At 41.9% G+C, this 24,572-nt stretch overlaps 1 protein-coding gene across 1 annotated transcript in view; it reads left to right on the top strand.

The window, feature by feature from the left end:
- Positions 1–24,572, top strand: part of pde11a (phosphodiesterase 11a) — a 394,952-nt gene that overhangs the window by 298,447 nt on the left and 71,933 nt on the right. The window contains exons 11-14 of the mRNA XM_060828117.1: positions 71–217; positions 2,035–2,142; positions 20,879–20,988; positions 21,907–21,997. Coding sequence (XP_060684100.1) covers positions 71–217; positions 2,035–2,142; positions 20,879–20,988; positions 21,907–21,997 — 456 coding nt within the window. The remainder of the gene's footprint in view (positions 1–70; positions 218–2,034; positions 2,143–20,878; positions 20,989–21,906; positions 21,998–24,572) is intronic.

Here is a 24,572-nt window from a genome sequence, read left to right as displayed (position 1 = left end):
CAAATAAAAAGTTAAAAGTAAAACCTCAGTTTTGAATTATTAAATGCCTGAGAATTCTTTTCATTTGCAGGCAGCAAACATCCCACTTGCCACTGAACTCAGTATTGATGAATTCCATTTCAATGACTTCTCTCTTGACAATGATGCTATGATCACTGCAGCCCTCAGAATGTTTATGGAGCTTGGAATGGTGCAGAAATTCAAAATTGATTATGAGGTAATTCATCCAAATACAAACAGAATGATTTATAAAATGTAAGTTTTGTGCATTATTCATTATTTATCCTACAAATGTAAAATGTGTAATAACGAAGCCTGAATTAATTTGCTGACAGTTGACATTTAGGCCTAACAGAAATTGACTGATGAATATTGACTCCTTCTCCTCATATTGAGGTCCCTCCACCTGACCTTTGGCAGCTCATTCCATACACACACCATCCTCTGCATGAAAAATTGCCCTTTAGTTTCCTTTTAAATCTTTCCCCCTCACCTTAAACCTAAACCCTCTAGTTCTGGACTTCCCTACCCTGGAAAAGGACCTTGACTATTCCCCCCATCCATGACCCTCCTTTTAAATTGACTCTTTGTATTCTACCATCACAATTGGATTTGCAATGTAGAGTGGCCATCTTGAGCCTTTCCTTTTATTCTTGATTCGTTTTACTCAAATTATCCACTCACCCTCATACAACCTCAACTTCTCTGTTTTGCACAACGATGGTTACTCATTTAACATGTTGTCGAATGCATAATTGCCGCTCAAGTGAGAAGCAAAATGTCACCATAAAACGTGCTGTTACAGTGAACTATGCTGAGAGGCTAGGGGAAATTACATCAATATTCTCTGAAAGTTGAGAGGCAAGAGCAATTTTTTTTGTGATGGAGGTGGGAATTGGCAATCAGGAATTTCCCCAAAATTGTGTGCCTACCAGGAAAGCCAGCAGACAGGGCTTTGGTCTCCTGGAGGGCAGGACAGCTCGCTGTCACAGAGACCGAGGTGGGCTGATGCCAAGGCAGCCAGGCTCATCTCTGTTCACCGTAACATTGACCTAGTTCTTTATTTCAGTGCAAGGACCCACCTCACACTCAGCTATTTGCACCACTGCTCCCTCCAATCCCCACCACCCCTTTTAATCTCCTTTCCTCCCTTTCAAGTTTCCTTCCATCTGCTTCAGCTCATCTTCAATTGCCTTCAGCGTCTTCTTCACCCCCAAGCTACTTATACATTATTTACTTTACAAATAGAACTCCTGTGCCCTACAATATTCGGAAGTATTTAGAAAGGCCAGACTCTGTTGAATTTTGCTTTAAGATTAGATTAGATTAGATTAGATTTACAGTGTGGAAACAGGCCCTTCGGCCCAACAAGCCCACACCGACCCGCCGAAGCGCAACCCACCCATACCCCTACATTTACCCCTTACCTAACACTACGGGCAATTTAGCTTGACCAATTCACCTGACCCGCACATCTTTGTGACTGTGGGAGGAAACCGGAGCACCCAGAGGAAACCCACGCAGACACGGGGAGAACGTGCAAACTCCACACAGTCAGTCGCCTGAGTCGGGAATCGAACCCGGGTCTACAGGCGCTGTGAGGCAGCAGTGCTAACCACTGTGCCACCGTGCCGCCCACTAAAAACGGTCATTTGAAAAACTTCCTCTTCAGAAGCTTACGCAATCTATCAAAACCATCAAACATACATTCCCCAATGCAGCCAAGCACAAAAAGACGCTGCATGCAGAATCTATCAGTGCCTTTGAAGTTAGCCAAAAGCTCATACGTCTATCAAAGATTTCAAACAATGCCTTAGAATCAGTGGAATTTCCTCCTGTTGCTCTATGACAGAATGTTACTTTCTCTCCCTTCCCATTGTTTCTGTTTTGTTTACATTAACATCTGTTATCAGAGTTATGATCTCAAATTCTTTTGAAACCTCTTTGCCATTCTGGTTTGAACATTTTAGCATATTAAAGCTGCTATGTTAATACAAATTGTGAAACATTGGCTTTACACACTCTGTTTTATAGACTTTGTGTAGGTGGTTACTGACTGTTCGGAAGAACTACAGGATGGTTCTCTACCACAACTGGCGGCATGCATTTAATGTGTCTCAATGCATGTTTGCAATACTGACAGTGAGTATTCAGTTACTACAGCAATAGTTGACACCAAGTATCAAAACAAGTTATTCAGCTTTATTGAAAATATGTTCCTTTGTTTTGAACTTGATTTTATCTTTGTTGATCTAGTTAAATTTAATTTACTTGTAATGGTATTAATTTAATATAGAAAGTTCTAGAACTATGATTGCAAGTGCAATATATTGATGTTGCAGTTGCGCTTGTATATTCAAGTAAATGACTGTGTGTCCTCATTGTAATGTCACATTGCAACCATTATTATGTAAATACTAGACTTTCTGTTAGGAAGAAATTAGTTTATGATTTTGGAAGGAACAATGAGGACAAAAAGCTCTGGTGACATTTTTAAATACATTACCAAGATATTTACTGGGATATTGCAGTCAAAATTGAAACAAGTATCTTAAAACACTGAGACTAAATTGGATCTCAAGCCTATATTATGAATTAGGGAGAGTTGTTTATTACCATATGTCAGAAGCAAATCTTCCTTTCATTTGGCATAAAACATGGAAACGTTCAGTAATCTACATATTGATTTTGTGGTAGTAATGACTGTGAAATAGTCAGTGTTACTCCCCTAAAACTCATAGCAACCTCTGGAGTCCGTACATGTGCAGTTAAATATGCAAATCCCTTAAGTTGCTCTGGTGATTCCATGCTTCTTTAGAGAATGAAATGTTGACGTTGTCCACTGATGTTAATCAAGTAGAAATTCAACTGATGAAAGACCATACTTGCACAATTTCTTTTTATTCATTGAGGGGCTGAAGGCCCAGCAGTTATTGCCCATTCCCTTGAGAAGGTGGTGGTGAGCTATAATCTTGAACCACTGCATCCATTTGTTAAAGGTGCATGCATAATGCTGCTAGGGAAGGAGTTTCAAGCTTTTGACCCTAAATGGTAGTGGTTGCAAGTTCAGTAGGCGCTGACTGAGGAGCCTTGGTGAGTTTCTGCAATGCACCTTGTAGGTGATACACACTACTACTACTGTAGATGATGAAAGGGCTGAATGTTTGTGGATGTGGTGTCAATCCTTTGGCCTGGATGCTGTAAAGCTTTTGAGTATTGTAGGATGTGCATTCATCCAGGATAGTGGGGAGTATTCTTTCACATTCCTGATGTGTGCCTTGTAGGCGCTGGACAAGCTCTGGGCAGTCAGGAGGTGAGTTACTTGCTGCAGGATTCCTAACTTCTGACCCTGCTGTTGTATCTATAATATCTATGATGAGTCCAGTTCAGTTTTAGTTAATGTTATTGTAAAACAACTCTTGAGAAAGTTACAGTTTGTTGAATGATGTGTAACTGGATTTTTTTTAGTGTAATACCAAGTTCACAGTTACATCCGAAAATTGTTGCTGACCCAAATCAACTAATTTCATATATTTTGGAATGCCAGATTTCTCAATTCTGATTTAAAAAAGAAACATTTTTAAACTATCAATCCCAAACATTTATTTTCTGAAATGTAAGTTGATTAATTGGTGCATTTTACACCTTTTCCATGAGAATTATTCAATTTAATAGACTGCTAGTCTTCTTTGATGACATGTTGGATGCCTGTAAATCACTTCAATTTGGCTCTAGATTCGAACTAATGTCAGAAAAGACAAAATCCACACCATAGAATTCACTAGCTATTTGTGGGGAACTTTCACCAAAAATTGAAATGAGAGTGTTTATTTTTCCTTATACAATCAGGAAATAGATGAAAATATCAGATTCATAATGAAGAAGATCTTATTGGTCATCTATATGTGGAACCACAGGAATTAGGTGGAGACTAGGGAACTTGGGGAAATAAATACTGAGGTCTTGAAAACAGTCCACATTACAGAAGACAAGGTGCTGGAGGTCTTAAAAAAAAGTGTATCCCAGGATGTTGTGGGAATCTAGGAAAGAAATTGTTGGGCCCTTAGAAGAGACATTTGAATCATCTAGTCACAGGTGAAGTGCCAGAGGACTGGAGGGTGGCTAATATTGTGCCTTCATTTAAGGAAGGCTAGAAGGAGAAGCCTGGGAGTTATAAACCCATGGGCCTGACATCAATGGTAGGTAAATTGTTGGAGGGGATTCTGAGATTTAGGATTGGGGGGGAGGGTGTTAGATTTAAGACAGATGTCAGAGGCAGGGAGAAAGTGAGGACTGCAGATGCTGGAGCTCAGAGCTTAAAAATGTGTTGCTAGAAAAGCGCAGCAGGTCAGGCTGCATCAAAGGAGCAGGAGAATCGATGTTTCGGGCATAAGCCCTTCTTCAGGAATTCCTGAAGAAGGGCTTATGTCCGAAACGTCAATTCTCCTGCTCCTTTGATGCTGCCTGACTTGCTGCGCTTTTCCAGCAACACATTTTTAAGGTGTCAGAGGCAGGTTCTTCACTCAGAGAGTGGTAAGGGCTTAGAATGGCCTGCCTGCTAATGTAGTTAACTCAGCCACGTTAGAGAGATTTAAACAATCCTTGAATAAGCACATGGATGATGATGGGATAGTGGAGGGGGATGCGCATAGATTAGCTCACAGGTCAGCACAACATCGAGGGCCAAAGAGCCTGTTCTGTGCTGTATTGTTCTATGTTCTATTTGGAAAGGAAAAGACTGTTTAGGGATAGTCGGCATGGCTTTGTGCATGGAAAATCGTGTCTCAAACTTGATTAAATTTTTGAGACATGACCAAGAGGATAGATGAGGGCAGACTGTTTACGCAGAGCTAAGTAAAGCCTTTGATGTGGTTCCACATGATAGACTGGTTAGTGAAGTTAGATCACATGGGATTCAGGGACAGCTGGTCATTTGGATACAAAATGGGCTTGATAGCAGGAGACGGAAGGTGGTGGTTGAGGGTTGTTTTTCAGACTGGAGGCCTGTGACCAGCAGCGTTCCACAGGAAATGCTGCTGGGTCCACTTTTGTTTGTCATTTATATAAACAATTTGGATGAGAATCGGGGAGGCATGGTTACTAAGTTTGCAAATGAAACCAGAATTGGTGATATAATGGACAGTAAAGAAGGTTATGTAAGATTACAAAAGGCATTTTGATCAATTGGCACAATGGGCCAAGGAGTGGCAGATGTAATTTAATTTGGATAAATGCAAGGTGTTACATTTTGGTAAGATGAGCAACAGCAGGACTTATACAGTTAATAGTAGGGTTCTGGGAGTATTGTCGAACAGAGAGACCTAGGGTTATTTGAAAGTCGTATCACAGGTAGACGGTGGTAAAGAAGGTATTTGACACTCTTGCCTTCATTGCTCAGACCGTTGAGTTTTGAGTTGTAACATCATGTTGCGGTTGCATAGGACATAGGTGATGCCACTTTTGGAGTACTGTGTATAGATCTGCTCACCCTGCAATAGGAAGTAAATTATTAAATAGGAAAGGGTGCAGAAAAGATTGACGAGGATGTTACCAGGATTGAAGGATTTGAATTAAAGGAGAGAGGGGATCTAAGATGGCGGCGATCTGAGAAGATCACACTGCAGAGCTTCGCATTGCAGCAGGAGCAGGACGGTCCTTTAACCCACCCAACCCAGGTCATCAGGATTTCTTGGGGTGTTGGAAAGATTGTGGAGTCCCAAGAAACATTTAAAAATTGACTTACCTGTATTTTCAGCTGTCCAGAAATGCCTAAAAAGGGAGGAGGAGCATCTGAGGCTGGGCCTGCAGCTCAGCCTGCAGCAGCCTCAGAGCAGATTACTCTCCAGGAGCTGGTGAACCAGCTCTTGAAATCTTGCGAGATGTTGGGGAAACAGATTGAAGAGAAGCTGGCTCCAGTCTCTCTCATGCTGCAGAAGCATGAGCAGCAGCTGGGAGACCTGGAGAAGAGGACGGATGAGGTGGAGCACAGGGTCACAGTGGTGGAAGCTGATGCCAGTTCATTCAAGGAAGAGATCCAAGCCCTGAAGATGCAGGTTCGTAATTTGCGTGACCAAGTGGATGTTCTTGAAAACAGGGGCAGGAGAAAAAACATTTGGATCATCGCTCTGCCTGAGGGTAAGGAAGGTGAGCAGCCTGCAGATTTGTTGAAGATTGGCTTCTGAAATTCCTTGACTTGGACACTGGCATGAGAGGATTGAAGATAGAGAGGGCTCACCAGGTCGCAGCATGGAGGTCGGGTCTGGGTCAACGCCCTTGTCCTTTCCTGGTGCGGTTCAATCATTACCGGGATAAGGACAGAGTCATGGAGGCTTCCAGACTCCAGGGGAAGGATCCAAAGGCCCTAATTTACGAGGGGTCTAAGATCATGTTTTTTCAGGACTTTTCAGCGGCAGTGATCCAGAAACGAAAATCGTATGATGGTGTCAAGAGAAGATTGAAGGAGCTTGGGATTCAGTACTCCCTGAGATATCCGGCAGTGTTTCGGATACCTTAGTTGGATCCATGCATCTCTTTGAAACATCGGAGAAGGCAAGAGACTTTGTGGACAAACTAACCTAATTTAAACAATTGTAGTATGTATAAATATTGTTGCTTGGGTATGCGTTCATCATTCTGTAAAAGAAATGGAGGAAATCCGGTGGGAGCTTTGATTTTCCCCTTTTTTTTCCTCTATTGATAATAATTTGGTTCAAGCTATGTCTGGCAGTGGTTAAGATGTACATTTTAAATTTCTAAGTTAGGACATACCAAAGGACGGGTGGGGTATTTATTCCCCCTTTTTTTTATAAAAGAATGTTTTTTTATTCATATTGATATTCTATGGGGTTTTTATTCTTTTTAACTTGTGCTTGCGATGCGGCTCCAGCTGGGAGAAGCAAAGGTGGTTGAGATGGTTAGATACCTATTTATGGGCAGTTCGGGATGGGTAGTTGCCCCCACCGGGCAGGGGGTGAGTTCCCCTACTCAGCGCTATTGGCGCTTTATATGTTGGTTTGTTTTCTGGTTTTTGTTGTTTTTTATTTTTAATAATTTTGTATGTTTGTTAAATGTAGTGGTTTTAGTTTATATAATTTTTATATTTGGTGGATCATGCGACACTAAGGCTCAGCAATTTGTGGTTCGGGTTCCTCCTCTCTGGAATTTAAATGTAATTGCAGAAGATTATGTCGAATGATTTGATTAAATGGTGTACCTGGAATATCAAGGGAATTCACTCATCAATTAAGAGGAATAAGGTACTCTTGAGTCTTAGAAAGGAGAAAGTGGATATTGCTTTGTTACAGAAGCCACATTTGGATGACAAGGAGCATCTGAAATTACAGCAGAATGGCTTTGACCGAGTTTATTTTTCATCATTTAATACCAGAAGTAGGGGAATGGCTATATTAGTTAGGAAAAATCTCTCATTTAAATTGTTGGAATGTGTTAAAGACACATATGGGAGGTTTGTAATTCTTAAAGCCTTGATAAATGGGGAAGAATATGGCATTTTAAATGTTTATTGTTCCCCAGCTCATCCTCTTAAATTCTTAGTAGATGCTTTTTCTGAACTGATAAGTCTCAAGTCTCGGCACATCATTATAGGGGGAGATTTTAACTGCCTCATGGACCCCACAGTAGACAGGTTTCCTAAAGGTCCCTCGATACCCTTTGCACAAACTAAACAGTTATTGGGTTTGTGTGGGAAATTAGGATTGGTGAACATCTGGAGGTGTCTCCACCCTACAGGTAGGGATTTCACGTCTTTCTCCAAGCCGCACAGATGTCACACGAGGATTGATTTTTTTTCTGACCCCTGCGGTAACCCTGGATCTAGTGGCATCCTGTACGATTGGTAATATTGCCATCTCTGATCATGCTCCAGTATACCTCATGGTTAAGATTAAGGATGTTACAGTGGATTCAAGGTGCTGGCGAATGGACCCCTTTATTCTCATGGACAGCAAGTATGTGGAGTGTTTCTCTTGTGAATTTCGGGCGTTCCCTTAGACATCAACATAGGCTCGATTGATAGCTCTTCTGTTCTCTGGGAAACTGCCAAAGCTTATGCCAGAGGGTTAGTTATTTCATATTCCATAAGTAGGAAGCGGCAGAAGGGTGAGCAGCAACATCTCCTTGAAGCACGATTGAAGGCAGCCGAGAAGGCCTACTTTGACATACCCTTGTTGGTCAAATGACAGAGGATTACGGCACTGCGGTCTGCACTAAATTCTGTGCTCACGCAGACGGCAAAGAAGGAGCTGGCTTTTGCAAAGCAAAGGTTATACAAGCATGGTGACAAGCTAGGCAAATACTTAGCATACCTTGCCAGAAAGAGAAATGCCCCACAAACCATTAAAGCGATTAGGGAAGGGTCTAGGAACCTAACATATGATTCTAAAAAGATAAATGTGGCGTTCCAGAGATTCTAGTCTAAGTTATATCAGTCTGAGAATTGTGAGGTGGGGCAGGCAGGCCAAAATGGAATCCTTTTTTAGAGATCTGAAGCTCCCGGGTGTGACTCCCAAACAACAGTCCTTTTTCAATGTCCCATTATCAGAGCAAGAAGTGCAGGAAGCTGTGAGGCAGCTTCAGAGTGGAAAGGCACCCGGTCCTGATGGACTTCCCAGTGAATTCTACAAGGAATTTATAAGTATACTGTCAGGCCCGATGCTGAATATGTTTAATGATTCATACAGTCATGGTTGTCTCCCACCATCTCTGAGAGAGGCCAATATTTCACTTATCCTTAAAAAAGGGAAGGATCCGGAAGACTGTGCTTCATTCAGGCCCATCTCGCTCTTAAATGTGGACTTTAAGATCCTCTCTAAGGCTCTTGAGTTAAGGCTGGAGACTGTGTTACCTTCTATTAATAAAGAGGATCAGACGGGCTTCATAAAGGGTTGCAGATCCTCCAATAATGTTAGGAGGCAGCTTAACGTAATTCAAGCATGCCGACAGCAGTCAATACAGGGATTGGTGATTTCTTTAGATGCAGAGAAGGCATTTGACCGAGTTGAGTGGCCGTACCTTTTCTATACTCTAGACCGGTTTGGTCTGGGCGAAGTTTTCATAAGATGAGTAAAAGTTCTCTACAGTGTACCTCTCACTGCAGTCATTACCAATGGGGTACGATCAAGCAATTTTAATATTTCTAGGGGCAGCTGGCAGGGCTGTCCCCTTTCACCATTACTTTTTACGTTGGTGATTGAACCGTTGGCAGAGGCCATTCGTGGGGATCTCAATATATCAGCTCCAGAAGTGGGGTCAAAATTACATAAGATCTCGCTGTATGGAGATGACGTTCTAATTTTCTTGACAAATCCAGCAGTTTCAGTGCCTTGCCTGATACAATGCATTCACGCGTTTGGCGCTTTTTCAGGGTATAAGATTAATTTCGCTAAATCAGAGGTTATGCCTATGGGTGGTCTTATGAAAGAGTTTGCTCTTGAGAGTGACTATAGATTCCCATTTAGTGGTCACAGGGGGGTTTTGTGTATTTGGGCATATTCATTACTCCAGTTCTGGATTGGCTGTTCAAAGCCAATTTTACTCAATTATTTGAAAAAAAATTAAACAAGATCTCCAAAGATGGAAGCACTTCCAGTCTCATGGTTGGACTGAATATTCTCCCTCATTTGCTATCCCCTATACGGATGCTCCCCCTGATTTTCAATAAACACACACTCAGGAGACTGAATGGTTGCTTCAGCCCCTTTATCTGGCAGCGTAAACGGCCCCTCATTAAATTAGCCAAACTGCAGTTGCCTCACAGATTGGGGGGAGTAGACCTTCCAGACATTAAAAATTACCAATTAAGCTTGCTTTTGACCTACGTAAGTAATTGGGTTTGTGGGGACCCTCTTTCAATATGGTGAGATATCGAAGTCTCCCAAGCAAGGTGCCCCCTTACCAGTTTGCTGTTTCTGGACAAGGTGAGGACAGTTAGGGAATATTGCTATAACCCAATAGTCATCAATACTGTTAAAGCATGGAGGGCAATTCGGCAGAGGGAAGGTAATATTGGCAAAACATCTATGTTTACATCTTTAGTGGGTATGCCAAGTTTTCAACCAGGTATGAAAGATTCAGGATTTAAACGTTGGGCAGCTAGGGGTATATCTTGCATGGGTGATTTATTTGAGGGAGATGTAATGATGTCCTTCGATCAGTTAGTACAGAAGTACGAGTTACCTAATAGAGACCTCTTTCGTTTCTTCAAGTTCGGGATTTTATTCAAAAAAAGACCACACTTTTGACTGATCCCTACAAATCTGACATAGAAAGAGGGGCACTAAGTGCTAAGAGTACACTCTCTGTCATTACTTAGATTAGATTACTTACAGTGTGGAAACAGGCCCTTCGGCCCAACAAGTCCACACCGACCCGCCGAAGCGCAACCCACCCATATCCCTATATTTACCCCTTACCTAACACTACCGGCAATTTAGCATGGCCAATTCACCTGACCCGCACATCTTTGGACTGTGGGAGGAAACCGGAGCACCCGGAGGAAACCCACGCAGACACGGGGAGAACGTGCAAACTCCACACAGTCTGTCGCCTGAGTCGGGCAGTTGGGGGGTGCCACCTCAGATGAGTCTGATCGACTCTGCAAGATGTGGGAAAGAGAGCTGTGTGTTGAAGTTTCTTCAGAGGCATGGGAGGATATTTGGGAGAATGCAAGGAAAATATCAATTTGCAACAGGACCCATGCTTTACAGTTAAATATTCTCCACAGGGTCCACTTAGCCCCAGACCGTTTGTCAAAATTTAAACCAGGGGTATCTTCAGCATGCCCCATGTGTAAGGTCTGTACGGGTACTCTTACCCATTGTCTTTGGTCTTGTGACAGGCTTCAAACATATTGGAGCGCTGTGGTGGGTGCAATGGGGAGGATTTTAGGTGTAGGGGTGGAGAAGGACCCTATTTCGCTCCTTATGGGCCTACCCATTGTACTTCCTGCAGACTCGCATAAGGCAAAACTTTTCAATATTCTTATGTTCTGTGCAAGGAAGAATATCTTCCTAGGTTGGATATCAGAAAACCCCCAGACCTGTCGGGTTGGCGGAAGATTGTTATGGAGCGTATTCCCCTGGATTTTCTCACAAATACGTTACACCACAAAACTGAGAATTTTTACAAGACATGGCAACCCTTTTTGAAATACCTGGACACAGATTTATCTGCCACATTAACAAGTGCTTTTATGTAGCCGTAATGATTGTGTTTCATGAGTCCAATATCCAGGGAGGAGGAACTGTGAATGTATGAGTGTTTTGTTTGGCTGGGCTGAGTTATTACTATTTATTTGTTTGTTGTTATTTAGCTTGTTATTTATTTAGCTAGTTAAATAGCTAGTTTAGGTTTTTTATTAAATTTTATACTTCTCTATATATGTTTATACATTCGTATAGGAGGGTGGGTTGGGGAATTTTTTTTATTTTTTGGGTTTAGTTTTGTACATTTTTTATACTGTTTTGAATTGCATTGTTTTGTATTTGTTGTAATATTTAAAAATCTATTTATTCTTAATAAAATATATTATATAAAGAAAAAAGGAATTAAAGGTGAGGCTAAGTAGGTTGGAATGTTTGTCACTGGCCCATAGGAAGTTGAGTGGTAACCTTATGCAGATTTCCAAAATCATGAGGGGCATAGTTAAGATTTTTGTATAGGATAGAGGATTTCAAAACTAGAGGGGATATTTTAAAGGTGAGAGGAGAAAGATCTGAAAGGGACCAAGTGGGCACCTTTTTCACACATAAGTGGAATGAATTGCCAAAGGAAGAGGTATATGCAGGTACAATGCAGGTAGATGCAGCATTTGGACAGGTACAAGAATAGGAAGGGTTTAGAGGGATATGGGCCAAATGCAGTTTGGGACTAGTTTAACTTGGGAAACTGGGTTGACATGGACGAATTGGACCAAAGGGTCCGTTTTCGTGCTGTATGACTCCGTGACACTACAGTAAGTGGAATTAAATTTACAACAGTGACAAATAGGTTATAAAGTAACTAATTGTAACCTCAGCACTGATCTTTGTGACAATCTACTAGGTACACCTTATCCATTCCTTAAAATGCCCCCTTTATCCTATTCTATCAATTAGCTAATTCTTGTTCCATGCTAATATGCTACCTCAAAACCATGGGCTATTAGCTTATTAAGTAGCCTAGAGAGTGATACCTTATCAAACACCTTTTGAAAATCCAAAGATCTTTCTCTATCCTGCTTCATTGGAAACGTAAACTTGCTTTTGCTCCACAGTAGCTGTGTTTATTTGCTGTTGTTTCAGCTTTGACTTGTTTAATTGTATTTCTTCTTTGTCTGTAATGGATTTCTCAAATTCTTTCAACTAGAATGAAAGGTCCAATTGGTTGCATTCATCTAACCTGTTCAATTCCATTATGTTTCCTTTATGATATATTCCATTATAGGAACAAGGTTCCTTATATTAGGGTCGGGGAAGATAAAGCAAAAAACTATGGATGCTGATGATCTCACGGTAGTCTCCAGATACAGGCAGTGACTATCTGTACACTCCCTCCAAAACCCCACCCACAAACGGTGACATCAAAACACATTTGATATGTTTTGGCCTAATTAGGAATGCAGTTCACCAGTTCAATACTGTACTTTGAAGCTCACTGACATCTTATATTGCATGGAAGGATACATCTCAGGGGTCATAGCTTGTTCTTAGTGCTCAATAACTCTAATTGGATGCTCATGGCATCTCTTCCTTGCCTTACTTTTTTGTGAATTATTCAGAACTTTCAGATTCCTTGTCCTTCAGTCTAGCCTCTCCTCTTAGTGCAGAAACAAAGCCAGGCAGCTTGTCACTTCTGTCAGCAGTGACTGTGACTCTGTGACCAAGAAAGAGGCAGGGGCATGAATCAAACTACATAGATGACCTGTCCTTAGCCCTGTGCCCATGTTTAACAGAGAGGTACTCTCCCTATTACCCCTAGCATAGTAACGTCAGTGCCACATTAGCAAGCAACTCGTGGCAATTACACTAAATATGCTTCAACAAAATAGCTGTGCCCTAAAGTCAAATGGAGTAGATCTCAGCCAAGACCGAATGGCTTCAGTCAAGCGTACAGGCAGAATAAGTCAAGGGCATTATCAGATATCAGTCCAGGGGCTTGGACACAGTCAGTCAGCACTAAAGGTGAGAAGGGCTTGGACCACTGCAGACCACAGCAAGCACACAACAGATTAGGTGTAAGACAGTCAAGGAGTTGTCCAGAAATCATCCAGGGATCTGATCTCATCAGGCTGTACTTTCAAAGTATTCCGGCAGTTATGGAGCATGGTCAGTCTGAACAACGATGAGATGTTATGCTATGCTGGTAAAGAGGAGCACTTCCTTAGACAGGGTTCAAAAAGATGGCCTAATGAAGAGTAGTCTACAGTTTTGATTCTTGTAGTTTCAATTACAATGACAGTTAATCAGACTAGTGATGATGACGATGATGATGTGAAGTGTCAATACATTTCTGCATGAGAGCTCCCATTTGTAATTTGGTGTCACCCATGCCACCTGCATGCCCTCACTGTGTATCCTGTGAAGGCTGAGTTGTGGCTGGCAGGGATTGACCTGGTGCACATCTAGGCTTTAATTAATGTGGTGGAAATACCAGAAGGAAATTCCAGCAGCAAGCACATCTACACCTGGCAAGCACAATATAGCATGGTGCAGTGCTATAGAGGCATAAGTGGAATGAAATACCAGTGGAAAGGATAGATGCAGGACGATGCAAGTAGATGCAACATTTAAGAGACATTTGGACAAGTGTATGAATAGGAAAGGTTTAGAGGGATATGGGCTAAACGTAGGCAAATGGGACTAATTTAGTTTGGGAAACCTGGTCAGCTTGGACAAGTTGGACCAAAGTGTCTGTTTCTGTGCTGTATGACTCAATTACTCCATGTCTGCAGTCTGCACTTTTTCCTATAGAGGCATGGTGCATACAAAATGAGATGAGCAGTATAAAAAGCTTATAGAGAGAGTCTCCATGAAATTACCTGAAATTGACAATATGACAATTTGCTCATTCCAGATTTTAGTCTAGTAAACCTCTTCTGAACTGCTACTGCTGCTTTATCTTCCATAAGTCCAGTGACCAGTTTTGTACACAGTACTCCAGATGTGGTCTCACCAATGCTCTGTATAACTGAAACGTAACCTCTCCGCTCTTGTATTCAATTCTCTTGCAATAAAACATAGCATTCTATTAGTTTTCCTGATTCCTTGCTGTACCTGAATACTAACCTTCTTTGATTCATGTACGAGGAGACTCAGATCTCTCTGAATCTCAGAGCTCTGCAGCCTCTCTCTATATAGTTAATATGCGTATTTTATTCTTTCTGCCAAAATTGACTATTTCATACTTCTCTATATTGTAATCCATTTGCTACATCTTTGCCCACTGACTTGACCTATCTATATCTTTGGAAGCTCCTTATATCCTCTTCATAATTCTCTTCCTTACCTATCTTTGTGTCCTCAGCAAATATAGTTACCATACCTTCAGCCTCTTCATCCAAACCCTTGTGCTGTGAAGTCATGCAGTTGATTTTGCTACTGGAAAGAAAACTAAACACCAACTTTTAGTTTTGTTTCAGGTGATATATCTACCTCTCATAGCATTGAATAAACCTCTTGCCTTACCTTCTGGAAAAGTGGGTGAGGAATGTTTCTTGGTGAAAACAAATACACAAGCTCTGCTTCAAGAAACAAGTTGATGTGATGAATTGTTTTGTGCTTCCTTTGAACAATTGTAGAATTTCCACATTAAAATCATCCAGCTTATTTCAGCTTCTCAATTCTTCCACTTTCCAAAGCACTTGCAAACCTGTAAGCTATTTTACTTAGAGGTGAACAATGTTGGTTCTAGATTATACATAAATATCTGTGACATTTCTCTCTTGATAATGAAGCATGACCATCATCTATTCCATGCCTTTAGATTATATGCTTCCTGGTCTATGCACTTTTACATTTAATGTCTGAAGAAGATCCTGATCTCTATCTGATCCATTCCTGGGGTGAAAGGGCTATCTTATGAAGAAAGCTCAAATACCCATTGGTGTTTGGAAGGATAAGAGGTGATATTGAAACACAAAGATCTTGAGGGAACTGAGAAATGTTGATACAGAAGGAAGTTTTTCACCTGTTGCGTAGACTAAAACTATGGAGTGGAGTTTAAGAATAAGATGTTTTCCTTTTAAGACACCAGTAAGGAGGAGATTTTCTTTTTGGAGGCAGTCACGACCACATGGAATTCTCTTCACCAGAAGGTAGTGTACACTGTGTCTACTCAAGGTTGTGTTAGAATTTTGATAGACAGGGGAGTTGATGGATATGGGTTATGTATATGAAAATTGACACAACTAAGATCTTATTGAATGGTTGCTAAAGCCAAATAGCCTACCTTTTCTCCATATTCTATGTTCTGATCTTATGCTGCAGGCTAGTTCAGCGTTGGAAAGAACTATAACAATATCTCTAGTATCCAGTTTGAAACATTTTTTATGTTTGTCAACTATAATTTCTGCATTCCAAAACTTTCCATTTGATCCTTTATTCTTGCCTAGGAATGGGGCCAATTTAATTATTAAAATCTTTAATATCTTGGATTGTGTTAACTTTTGCATTTTCTATTCCTCTTTTTCTGAATATAAACTTCTTGCTGAGACACTCTGCTTCAGTTTGACCCCACCGTTTTTCACGATATGACATTCCGCTATTTCAGTGGGGTAGTCTTCATGCTGATGTTGCCTTTCCTCACCACGTGTTGCTCACCACTGGGTTGTGGTGACAACTGGACCTTACCATAATTCTGCTATTTCTGTGAATTGCACAGAGTCACTTTGCCAAGAGGTCTCCAGGTCACATTCAATTGCTGTATGGTTCCATTTTGTAACCAGTATTTGCCTCGTCAACTGAACAGTCTTTGACAATTCCTGTTATACCTTAACTGCAAAGTATCCAACATCTCATCTAAGATCTTTCCTGATGAAAGGCTTATGCCTGAAACGTCAATTCACATGCCTGACCTGCTGTGCTTTTCCAGCATTACACTCTCAAATCTCATCTACGATCCCGACAATGCTTAGGTCCATGGATTAATTCTGCCATTAAATTCATATATTCACAATTTTCTGCCATCTGACATAAATCAGTAATAAACTAAGCAACACTCTCTCTTGTCCCTGGTTGTGTTTATTAAACTTCCCCTGCTGGACAACAGTACTGTTCCTGAGATTGAAGTAACCATTGAATATGATCCACACTTGCAAGAGTATATTCATCTGTTCCTTATTAGTCTTTGTAGCCAGTGCCAAAGTGCTTTGTAAAGCTGGAGGCCCAGTTCAATCACTGATCACCCTGATTTTGGCCTGCAAATGACTTGAAGCACTCAGGTAGTGGCAATGACTTCTCTGTTCTGTTGCTGCTCTCCACATACTGTTCAATTGCTGACTGTTCTTCTACTCTGCAACCTGTTCACCTGCTGCCACCATCTATTAGTCTACATTATTTGGGTCTGGGACAGGGGTTACTACAGAATACAGAAATATTTGTTGTCAGCAAATATTATCATGTTTAGAATGGAAACTGTAAATAGTAACCATATAAAGGAAAAGATTTCACCTCTTCCACCATGGGGCTGGGAGAGGAACCACCTCCTAGTTATTTTGCAATTGTACATAACTTACTTAAGATGGGGACTATATGTTTGCATTAACCATGTGTGCTACATCTCCACCTCTCCACCAAGTCTCTGACTATACATTACACCATGTTTTATTATTTAAATCTCCTTCTTCTACGTCTCTGACTTTATCCCTAATTCACAGAGGTACTTGCTGTGGTAGTTTCATCAGTCTACCCAACTGTCTCTCAGTTCTGTCAGAGGAGATTAGAATTTGAGTTCTCCACACCTCCTTCCAAACTCTGTTGGGCAGAATGAGAACCATCATTTATGTTCACTCTTCAGGCCCTCTTCCAGGTATACATTCTTGATGAAGGGCTTTTGCCGGAAACGTCAATTTTCCTGCTCCTTGGATGCTGCCTGACCTGCTGTGCTTTTCCAGCAACACACTCTCAACTCTGATCTCCAGCATCTGCAGTCCTCACTTTCACCCTCTTGAATAACAAGTCAATTCAGTTGAAGGACACCTTCTTGTGGAAACTAGTACTCTCCTGTTTCATCACACTGTCCCATTTTCTGTGTGCATAAAATAGAATTAGAGGCCGTGGCGTTGTCTCAAGAACTTAACCTTGATGGTTTTGGTCATAAATCCAAAATGGCTGTCCACTTCGGAGGTCTGATAGTTTCTGATGACTATTTTTAATTTTATGTTTGATTAGAATGAGATTCTTTTCTCCTCTCTCCCTCACTCTATTCAACTGTATTTCTGTGAGATTTGCACAAGTTGAGTCTCAGCCTCTTCCCAACATGAAGCTCACGTGGATGCACACCATTCCTCAGTGGGGTGGAATGATATCTTAGCAGTGCCAGGTTAATGTCATTATTCTTTTTCAATAAAGCCTTTACCTTACTTCAATCCTTGCCATTAACTTGTGAGTATCTCAGGATACTAACTGAGTGGAAAAACTGACAAGATTCAGTGAACTGCTTGAAGAATTTGTTCTTAAATTGTGGGCCATTGTACTAGGACGTTGACCATCTTACTTAATATATTCACATTAAATTTTTACACTTCAAGCCTACCCTGTAATTACAAATGGGAAGCTTTAATTGCTGGTCCTGTTTATGGCATTGCTTTTGGTTAATTTGATGGATATTACAAAAAAGGATCTTCTTTTCCAAAACTTTACGTTTGTACCTGAGAGGTCATCTCTCATTAACAATGTCTTAAAAGACAGACCACTCAGCTACTGTCCTCATTACAGTTTTGGTTCCAACATGGACAAAAGAGCTGAACTACAGCTGGGAGGTAAGAATACCTGTACTTGACATCATGGCCATATTCGATTTGATGTGCCATTAGGAGGCCTTGGAAAAATTAGAATCAGTGGGAATTGGGAGAAAACTTTCCACTGCTTACAGTCATACCTGGAACACAGGATAGTTATAGTTGTCGGATGTCAGTCATCTCAGCTCCAGGACATCTCTCCAGGGGTTCGTCATGGTAGTGTCTTTCAGCTGATTCATCAATGGCATTCCCTCCACCACAAGGTAAGGAAAGGGATTTTTGCAGATGATTACACAATGTTCAGTACCACTCGCAACACCTCAGATATTGGGACATTTAATGTCCACATGTGACAAAACCTGGACAATATCCAAGTTTGGGCTGATGAGTAGTAAGGATATTAGCATCACACAAATGCCAATGTTATGGACCAGGCCAGACCCACTCAAAATGTTTTAAAAAGGTAGCCTTTGACCTTAGCCTTTTATTTTCTTTTAGGCAGATATAAAGTGGTTATTCCAGGAGTGATGCAGCCGGTCAAACCATTCAGCTTTAGATTAGATTCCCGACAGTATTGAAAGAGACCCTTCAGCCCAACAAGTCCACATTAACCCTCCAAAGAGCAACCCACCCAGACCTATACCCTACACTTACCCCCGACTAATGCACCTATCACTACGGGCAATTTTAGCATGGCCAATTCACCTGACCCGGAAGAAACCCAGGCAGACATGGGGAGAATGTGCAAACTCTACTCAGTTGCCCGAGGTGGGAATCAAACCCAGGTCCCTGGCACTGTGAGGCAACAGTGCTAACCACTGAGCCACTGTGCTGCCCAAACAGAACTTGTTTAAACATTACAATTGAAATATGAACTTAAAAAAATTAAAATAACACCTTATTTGCAATATTGCAACTTAATGAAGCTATTCCAATTCCTGCAACATCCCTTAAAGACACCTCATGGCAAAAGGTAAATTCAAACATGGGTTCTTACAGGCCGGAGAGATTTCAGAGAGAAAGTTCAGGCAAGACTTCTGTTGAAACATGGAACCTCTTTTCACTGTAGCTGTTTCTCTAGGTCCCCAGCTAAAAATAAACCAAAAATTAGAAAAAAAAACCTGAACTCCCCTTCCACTGTTTTCAAATAGATATTTCCAGACATATCAGGACCTCTGTTTTTATGACCCCCTTGAAAAAAAAAAGGACAACACAATTTTGTTGAAGAAGCAACATCTTCACGCCAGACAATGATCATTGTCAATATAAGAGAATCTAACTATTGCACTTTGATGTTTGATAGCATTACCATATTAAATCCCCATGTTATCATTATCCCGGGGGTTGCCATTGAGCAGAAACAGAACTAGACCAGCAATATAAAAACTGTGGCCACAACAGCAAATCAGAAGCTAGGAAGCCTACAGCAAGCAACTCAAGTCCTGAATCCTCAAAGCCTGTCCACCACCTTCAAGGCACAAGCCTGGAATGTGGTCAAATATTTCTCACTTACCTGGATGGGTGCTGCTCCAACAATACCCAAGACGCTTGGCACCATCCAGGAAAAAGTCCACTTGATTGGCATCACAGCCACAAACATTCACTTCCTGCATGCCAGTACAGAGTAGCAGCAGTGTACACCATGAACACGATGCACCACAACAAGTTTCCAAAGCTCTTTACATAGAACCTTCCAAGGCCACAATCACCACCATCTAGAAAAATAAGGGCAGCAGATACATAGGAACTCCACCAGCTGCAAGTTCCATTCCAAGTCACTCCCCATCCTGACTTGGAAATATATTGCCATTCCTTCAATGTCAATAGGTTTAAATTCCTGGAACATCCTCCCCAAAGGCATTGTGGGTCAACCTGCAGCAGGTGGATTGCAACGATTCAAGAAGGCAGCTCACCACCACCTTAATGGCAACCAGGAATGGCCAATAAGTGTTGGTCCAACCAGTGAAGTTCACAACCCTTCATCTGGAAATTAATGTCTGCAGTATTTTGCTGAAAATGTTTTTTTCGGAAGCACTAGCCTTCTTCATCAGGTGTTTCTTCATCAGGTGGTTGTCAACTTCAAAAGTTATTGCTTCCGAATAAACCTGCCGGACTGTGACCTGGTGTTGTGTAATTTTTAACTTTGTCAATCCCAGTGCAACACCAGCACCTCCACATCTTTGCTGAAAATATTAGTATGCTTTCAAATTCTTCTATTATTTTGACAGAGACATTTTATCCATTTAAACGAAAAACAAAATGAAATAGATTTTGACATATCCACTTAGAAATTATTTTAATAAGATTGTTTACAATCCAATACAAGATAGACATGCAAATTTATTCTGAAGATAAGTATTTTTCTTTAGAGTTGGCCACTAGATAATTCATTACATATTATACAGGGAGTGGAATATCTGCCATTTTGTTCTTGGGATAAAGTTACTGAAGCTTTGTATTACAGTAGGCAGCAAATTTTCATACACCATTCCTCCACTATCAGGATGCAAAATTCTCCCTTTAACACCAAAGTTTAAATGCAAAGTTCATCATTTTTTCCTTAACCAAAATGGCTGACTATGTAAAACCAGTGGCTTCCCTCACAGGAATGTCTTCAAGTCTTGGAGTAAGTATGAGCAGGCTATTCCATTCACATTCATTCATATTAGAACTCTTTGGAGCTGCAACCTGCAGTGTATCTCAGAAATGAGTAACACAAATTAATAAAGCCTTAATGTTATGTTAATAAAATATAAATATGGAGCTGTCAAATTGTTATTACAGACTATGTAATTATGTTTATTGGATAACTTTCTGTAAATGAGTGCACTTGCTGTAAATATTGATATCTTGTTCTGACAATCCCATTGACAAAATCTTTGGGGTTAGTCAACTTTGCCTGATTTACATTTGTTCTTTTGCCAGACTGCAGATTTTCAGGAACTTTTGACAGATACAGAAGTTCTTGGTCTAATGGTAGGCTGCCTGTGTCATGACTTGGACCACAGAGGCACTAACAATGCTTTCCAAGCAAAGTAAGTTTGAATGATTACTAACATATTCCTATTGCTTTTACATATTTTAAAACAGCACAATGGTTGATCTCTGAACATATCCAATACTCACATGAAAACAATTTGGAAGAAACGTTGCTTTTTCTCTTATCAGATTTATGTTAGTGCTCTAAATTCTTCATTAATTCTATCTACCAAACATTTATAGCTTCAATTTTGCAGTTAATATAAATCAGCCAATCTTGGTCAATTGAGTTAAAACACGCACAAGAAAAACAGACTTTATAAACGCAAAGTTACTTTCAGACTATCCACCAGGTACTATCATTTTTAAGAACAATTAATTGTTCAACTTCATTATTAAATTGGCATCTTAATTTATTGAAAGGGTTATTCCATTTTATTTCTTGAAATCCAGCCTTCTTTCCAATGTAATATCCAGCATAATGCAGTGTACCTAAAATTAGATCTTGCTGGGATTTGATGCTGTCTTCTTGATTAAATAAACTGATACAAGTTCTCTGTGCTTTCAATAACTAATAAAATTCAGCAATGCATAAAATCCCAGTATGAAAGTAGCAGCCGGATCCAAGACCAGACTAACCATTTTATCCAATTCAACATTTAAGAGGATTAAGCAGTTTTCATTTTGTCAAAACCTTTTTCACATTACATTTGTATGCCTTCGAAATCAGGTCCAATACGCTTGTTGGTGAATCTCTCTTGGCAGTTTTTAAAGTATTAACAATGGTTTTGGAAATACAGCCAGGTTATTGTGCTCCCTTAAAAGCCTTTTCTCAAAATGACTTTTAAGAACCAATCAGGAAACCTAACGGAAAAGGAACACGGTAGAATTCTCCAAGGAAAGACAAATTAATTCTAAAAAAGAGAAGAAATAAGATATTCTGATCAACTTAAAACATCTTTTTCTTCCTCCAGGAGTGGATCCGCCCTGGCACAGCTGTATGGCACCTCAGCTACCCTGGAACTACATCATTTCAATCATGCAGTTATGATTCTTCAAAGTGAGGTAATGCATTCTGGCTGCTTCACACAATCAGAAATCCCAGTGTAAAAGGCTGGGTCTTGTGGAACCTGCTAGAGTGGGCAAGGTGGCACGGGGGGGGGGGGGTGGGGGCTCAGAGAATTGTGTGGGAGACCCCACAACAGTTCCCTGGCTGCAGGAAAACCGCTCCTGATGATGTTGGTGGCACATGGGTAAACGAGCAGGAAACTTGCCTGTCTGTAATGGAACCTCATAAAATCAAAATTGGCCACCTGCATGCAATTCAAATGTAATTTACTAGGATTTCATGCAGCCTTCCAATGATATGAAACTGCTGCAAGTTACCTGTGCTTTCAATAACTCTCACATTGAACTTACCTGACTCATTATCAGAGCTGTGTTGATTTGTGGGAGAGTGTGGCACAGGGAGCAACACTGTCTCTTGAGTGATTTTGTCTGTGCTCAAGTTTAATAATCTGTGATGCTGAGGGGCAGAGTCTGATTTGCAAGTGATTGAGCTTAAAGTGTTGTTCCAAACTTTAAAAGCGGTGGTGCTTAACCTAGAGACAAACAAGCCACACATTAAAGGGGAACTACATCAAGGTCCCTGAGGAGAGTACATTTCAGAGGCAGTCTAAAAACAGAGAGAGAGTTACTCAACGTGACATCTACCCTGTACAGCTCCATCCTCAAGTGATAGAGGGGATCAGTGCTGTACGTTGCACAGGAACACCACGCCTCACGGAAACACCACACAGCACAGGAACACCACGCTGTACAGGAACACTACACTACACAGAAACACCACGGCACATAGAAACATCACACTGCACAGAAACACCACACCGCACAGGAACAACACACTGCACAGGAACATCACGCTGCACAGGAACACCACACTGCACAGGAACACCACACTGCACAGGAACACCACGCTGCATAGGAATACCACGCTGCATAGGAACACCACACTGCACAGGAACACCACACTGCACAGGAACACCACGCTGCACAGAAACACCACACCACATAGAAACATCACACTGCACAGGAACACCACACTGCACAGGAACACCACACTGTACAGGAACACCACACTGCACAGAAACACCACGCCACATAGAAACATCACACTGCACAGAAACACCACACCGCACAGGAACAACACACAGCACAGGAACAACACACCGCACAGGAACACCACGCTGCACAGGATCACCACGCTGCACAGGATCACCACACTGTACAACAACATCACACTACACAGGAACATCACTCTGCACAGGAACACCACACCGCACAGAAACACCACACTGCACAACAACACCACTCTGAATGGGAATACCACACTGCACAGGAACACCACGCTGCACAGGAACACCACACTGCACAACACCACACTACACAGGAACACCACGCTGCACAGGATCATCACGCTGCACAGGAACACCACACTGCACAGGAACACCACGCTGCACAGGAACACCACGCACAGGAACACCACGCTGCACAGGAACACCACGCTGCACAGGAACACCACACTGCACAGGAACACCACACTGCACAACAACATCACATTGCACAGGAACATCACACTGCACAACAATGCCACACTACACAGGAACACCACTCTGCACAGGAACACCACACTGCACAACAACATCGCATTGCACATGAACCACACTGCACAGGAACACCACACTGCACAGGATCATCACACTGCACAGGAACACCACGCTGCAGTGGAACACCACGCTGCACAGGAACACCACACTGCACAGGAACACCACGCTGCACAGGAACACCACGCTGCAGTGGAACACCACGCTGCAGTGGAACACCATGCTGCAGTGGAACACCACGCTGCACAGGAACACCACGCTGCACAGGAACACCACGCTGCACAGGAACACCACGCTGCACAGGAACACCACACTGCACAACAATGCTACACTACACAGGAACACCACACTGCACAGGAACACCACGCTGCACAGGAACACCACACTGCACAGGAACACCACGCTGCACAGGAACACACAACTGCACAGGAACACACAACTGCACAGGAACACCACGCTGCAGTGGAACACCACACTGCACAGGATCACCACACTGCACAGGAACACCACGCTGCAGTGGAACACCACACTGCACAGGATCACCACACTGCACAAGAACACCGCACTGCACAGGAACACCACGCTGCACAGGAACACCACGCTGCACAGGAACACCACGCTGCAGTTGAACACCACGTTGCACAGGAACACCACGCAGCACCGGATCATCACACTGCATAGGATCATCACACTGCACGGGAACACCACGCTGCACGGGAACACCATACTGTACAGGAACACCACGCTGCATAGGAACACCACGCTGCACAGGAACACCACGCTGCATGTGAACACCACGCTGTACAGGAACACCACGCTGCACAGGAACACCACGCTGCATAGGAACTCCATGCTGCAGTGGAACACCACGTTGCACAGGAACACCACGCTGCACAGGAACACCACGCTGCACTGGATCATCACACTGCACAGGAACACCACGCTGCACAGGAACACCACGCTGCACGGGAACACCA

This window comes from Hemiscyllium ocellatum, chromosome 7, assembly GCF_020745735.1.
Source record: "Hemiscyllium ocellatum isolate sHemOce1 chromosome 7, sHemOce1.pat.X.cur, whole genome shotgun sequence".
NCBI lineage: Eukaryota > Metazoa > Chordata > Chondrichthyes > Orectolobiformes > Hemiscylliidae > Hemiscyllium > Hemiscyllium ocellatum.
Note: the sequence above shows the minus strand (reverse complement) of the source record. Positions and strands in the feature narration are given on the sequence as shown.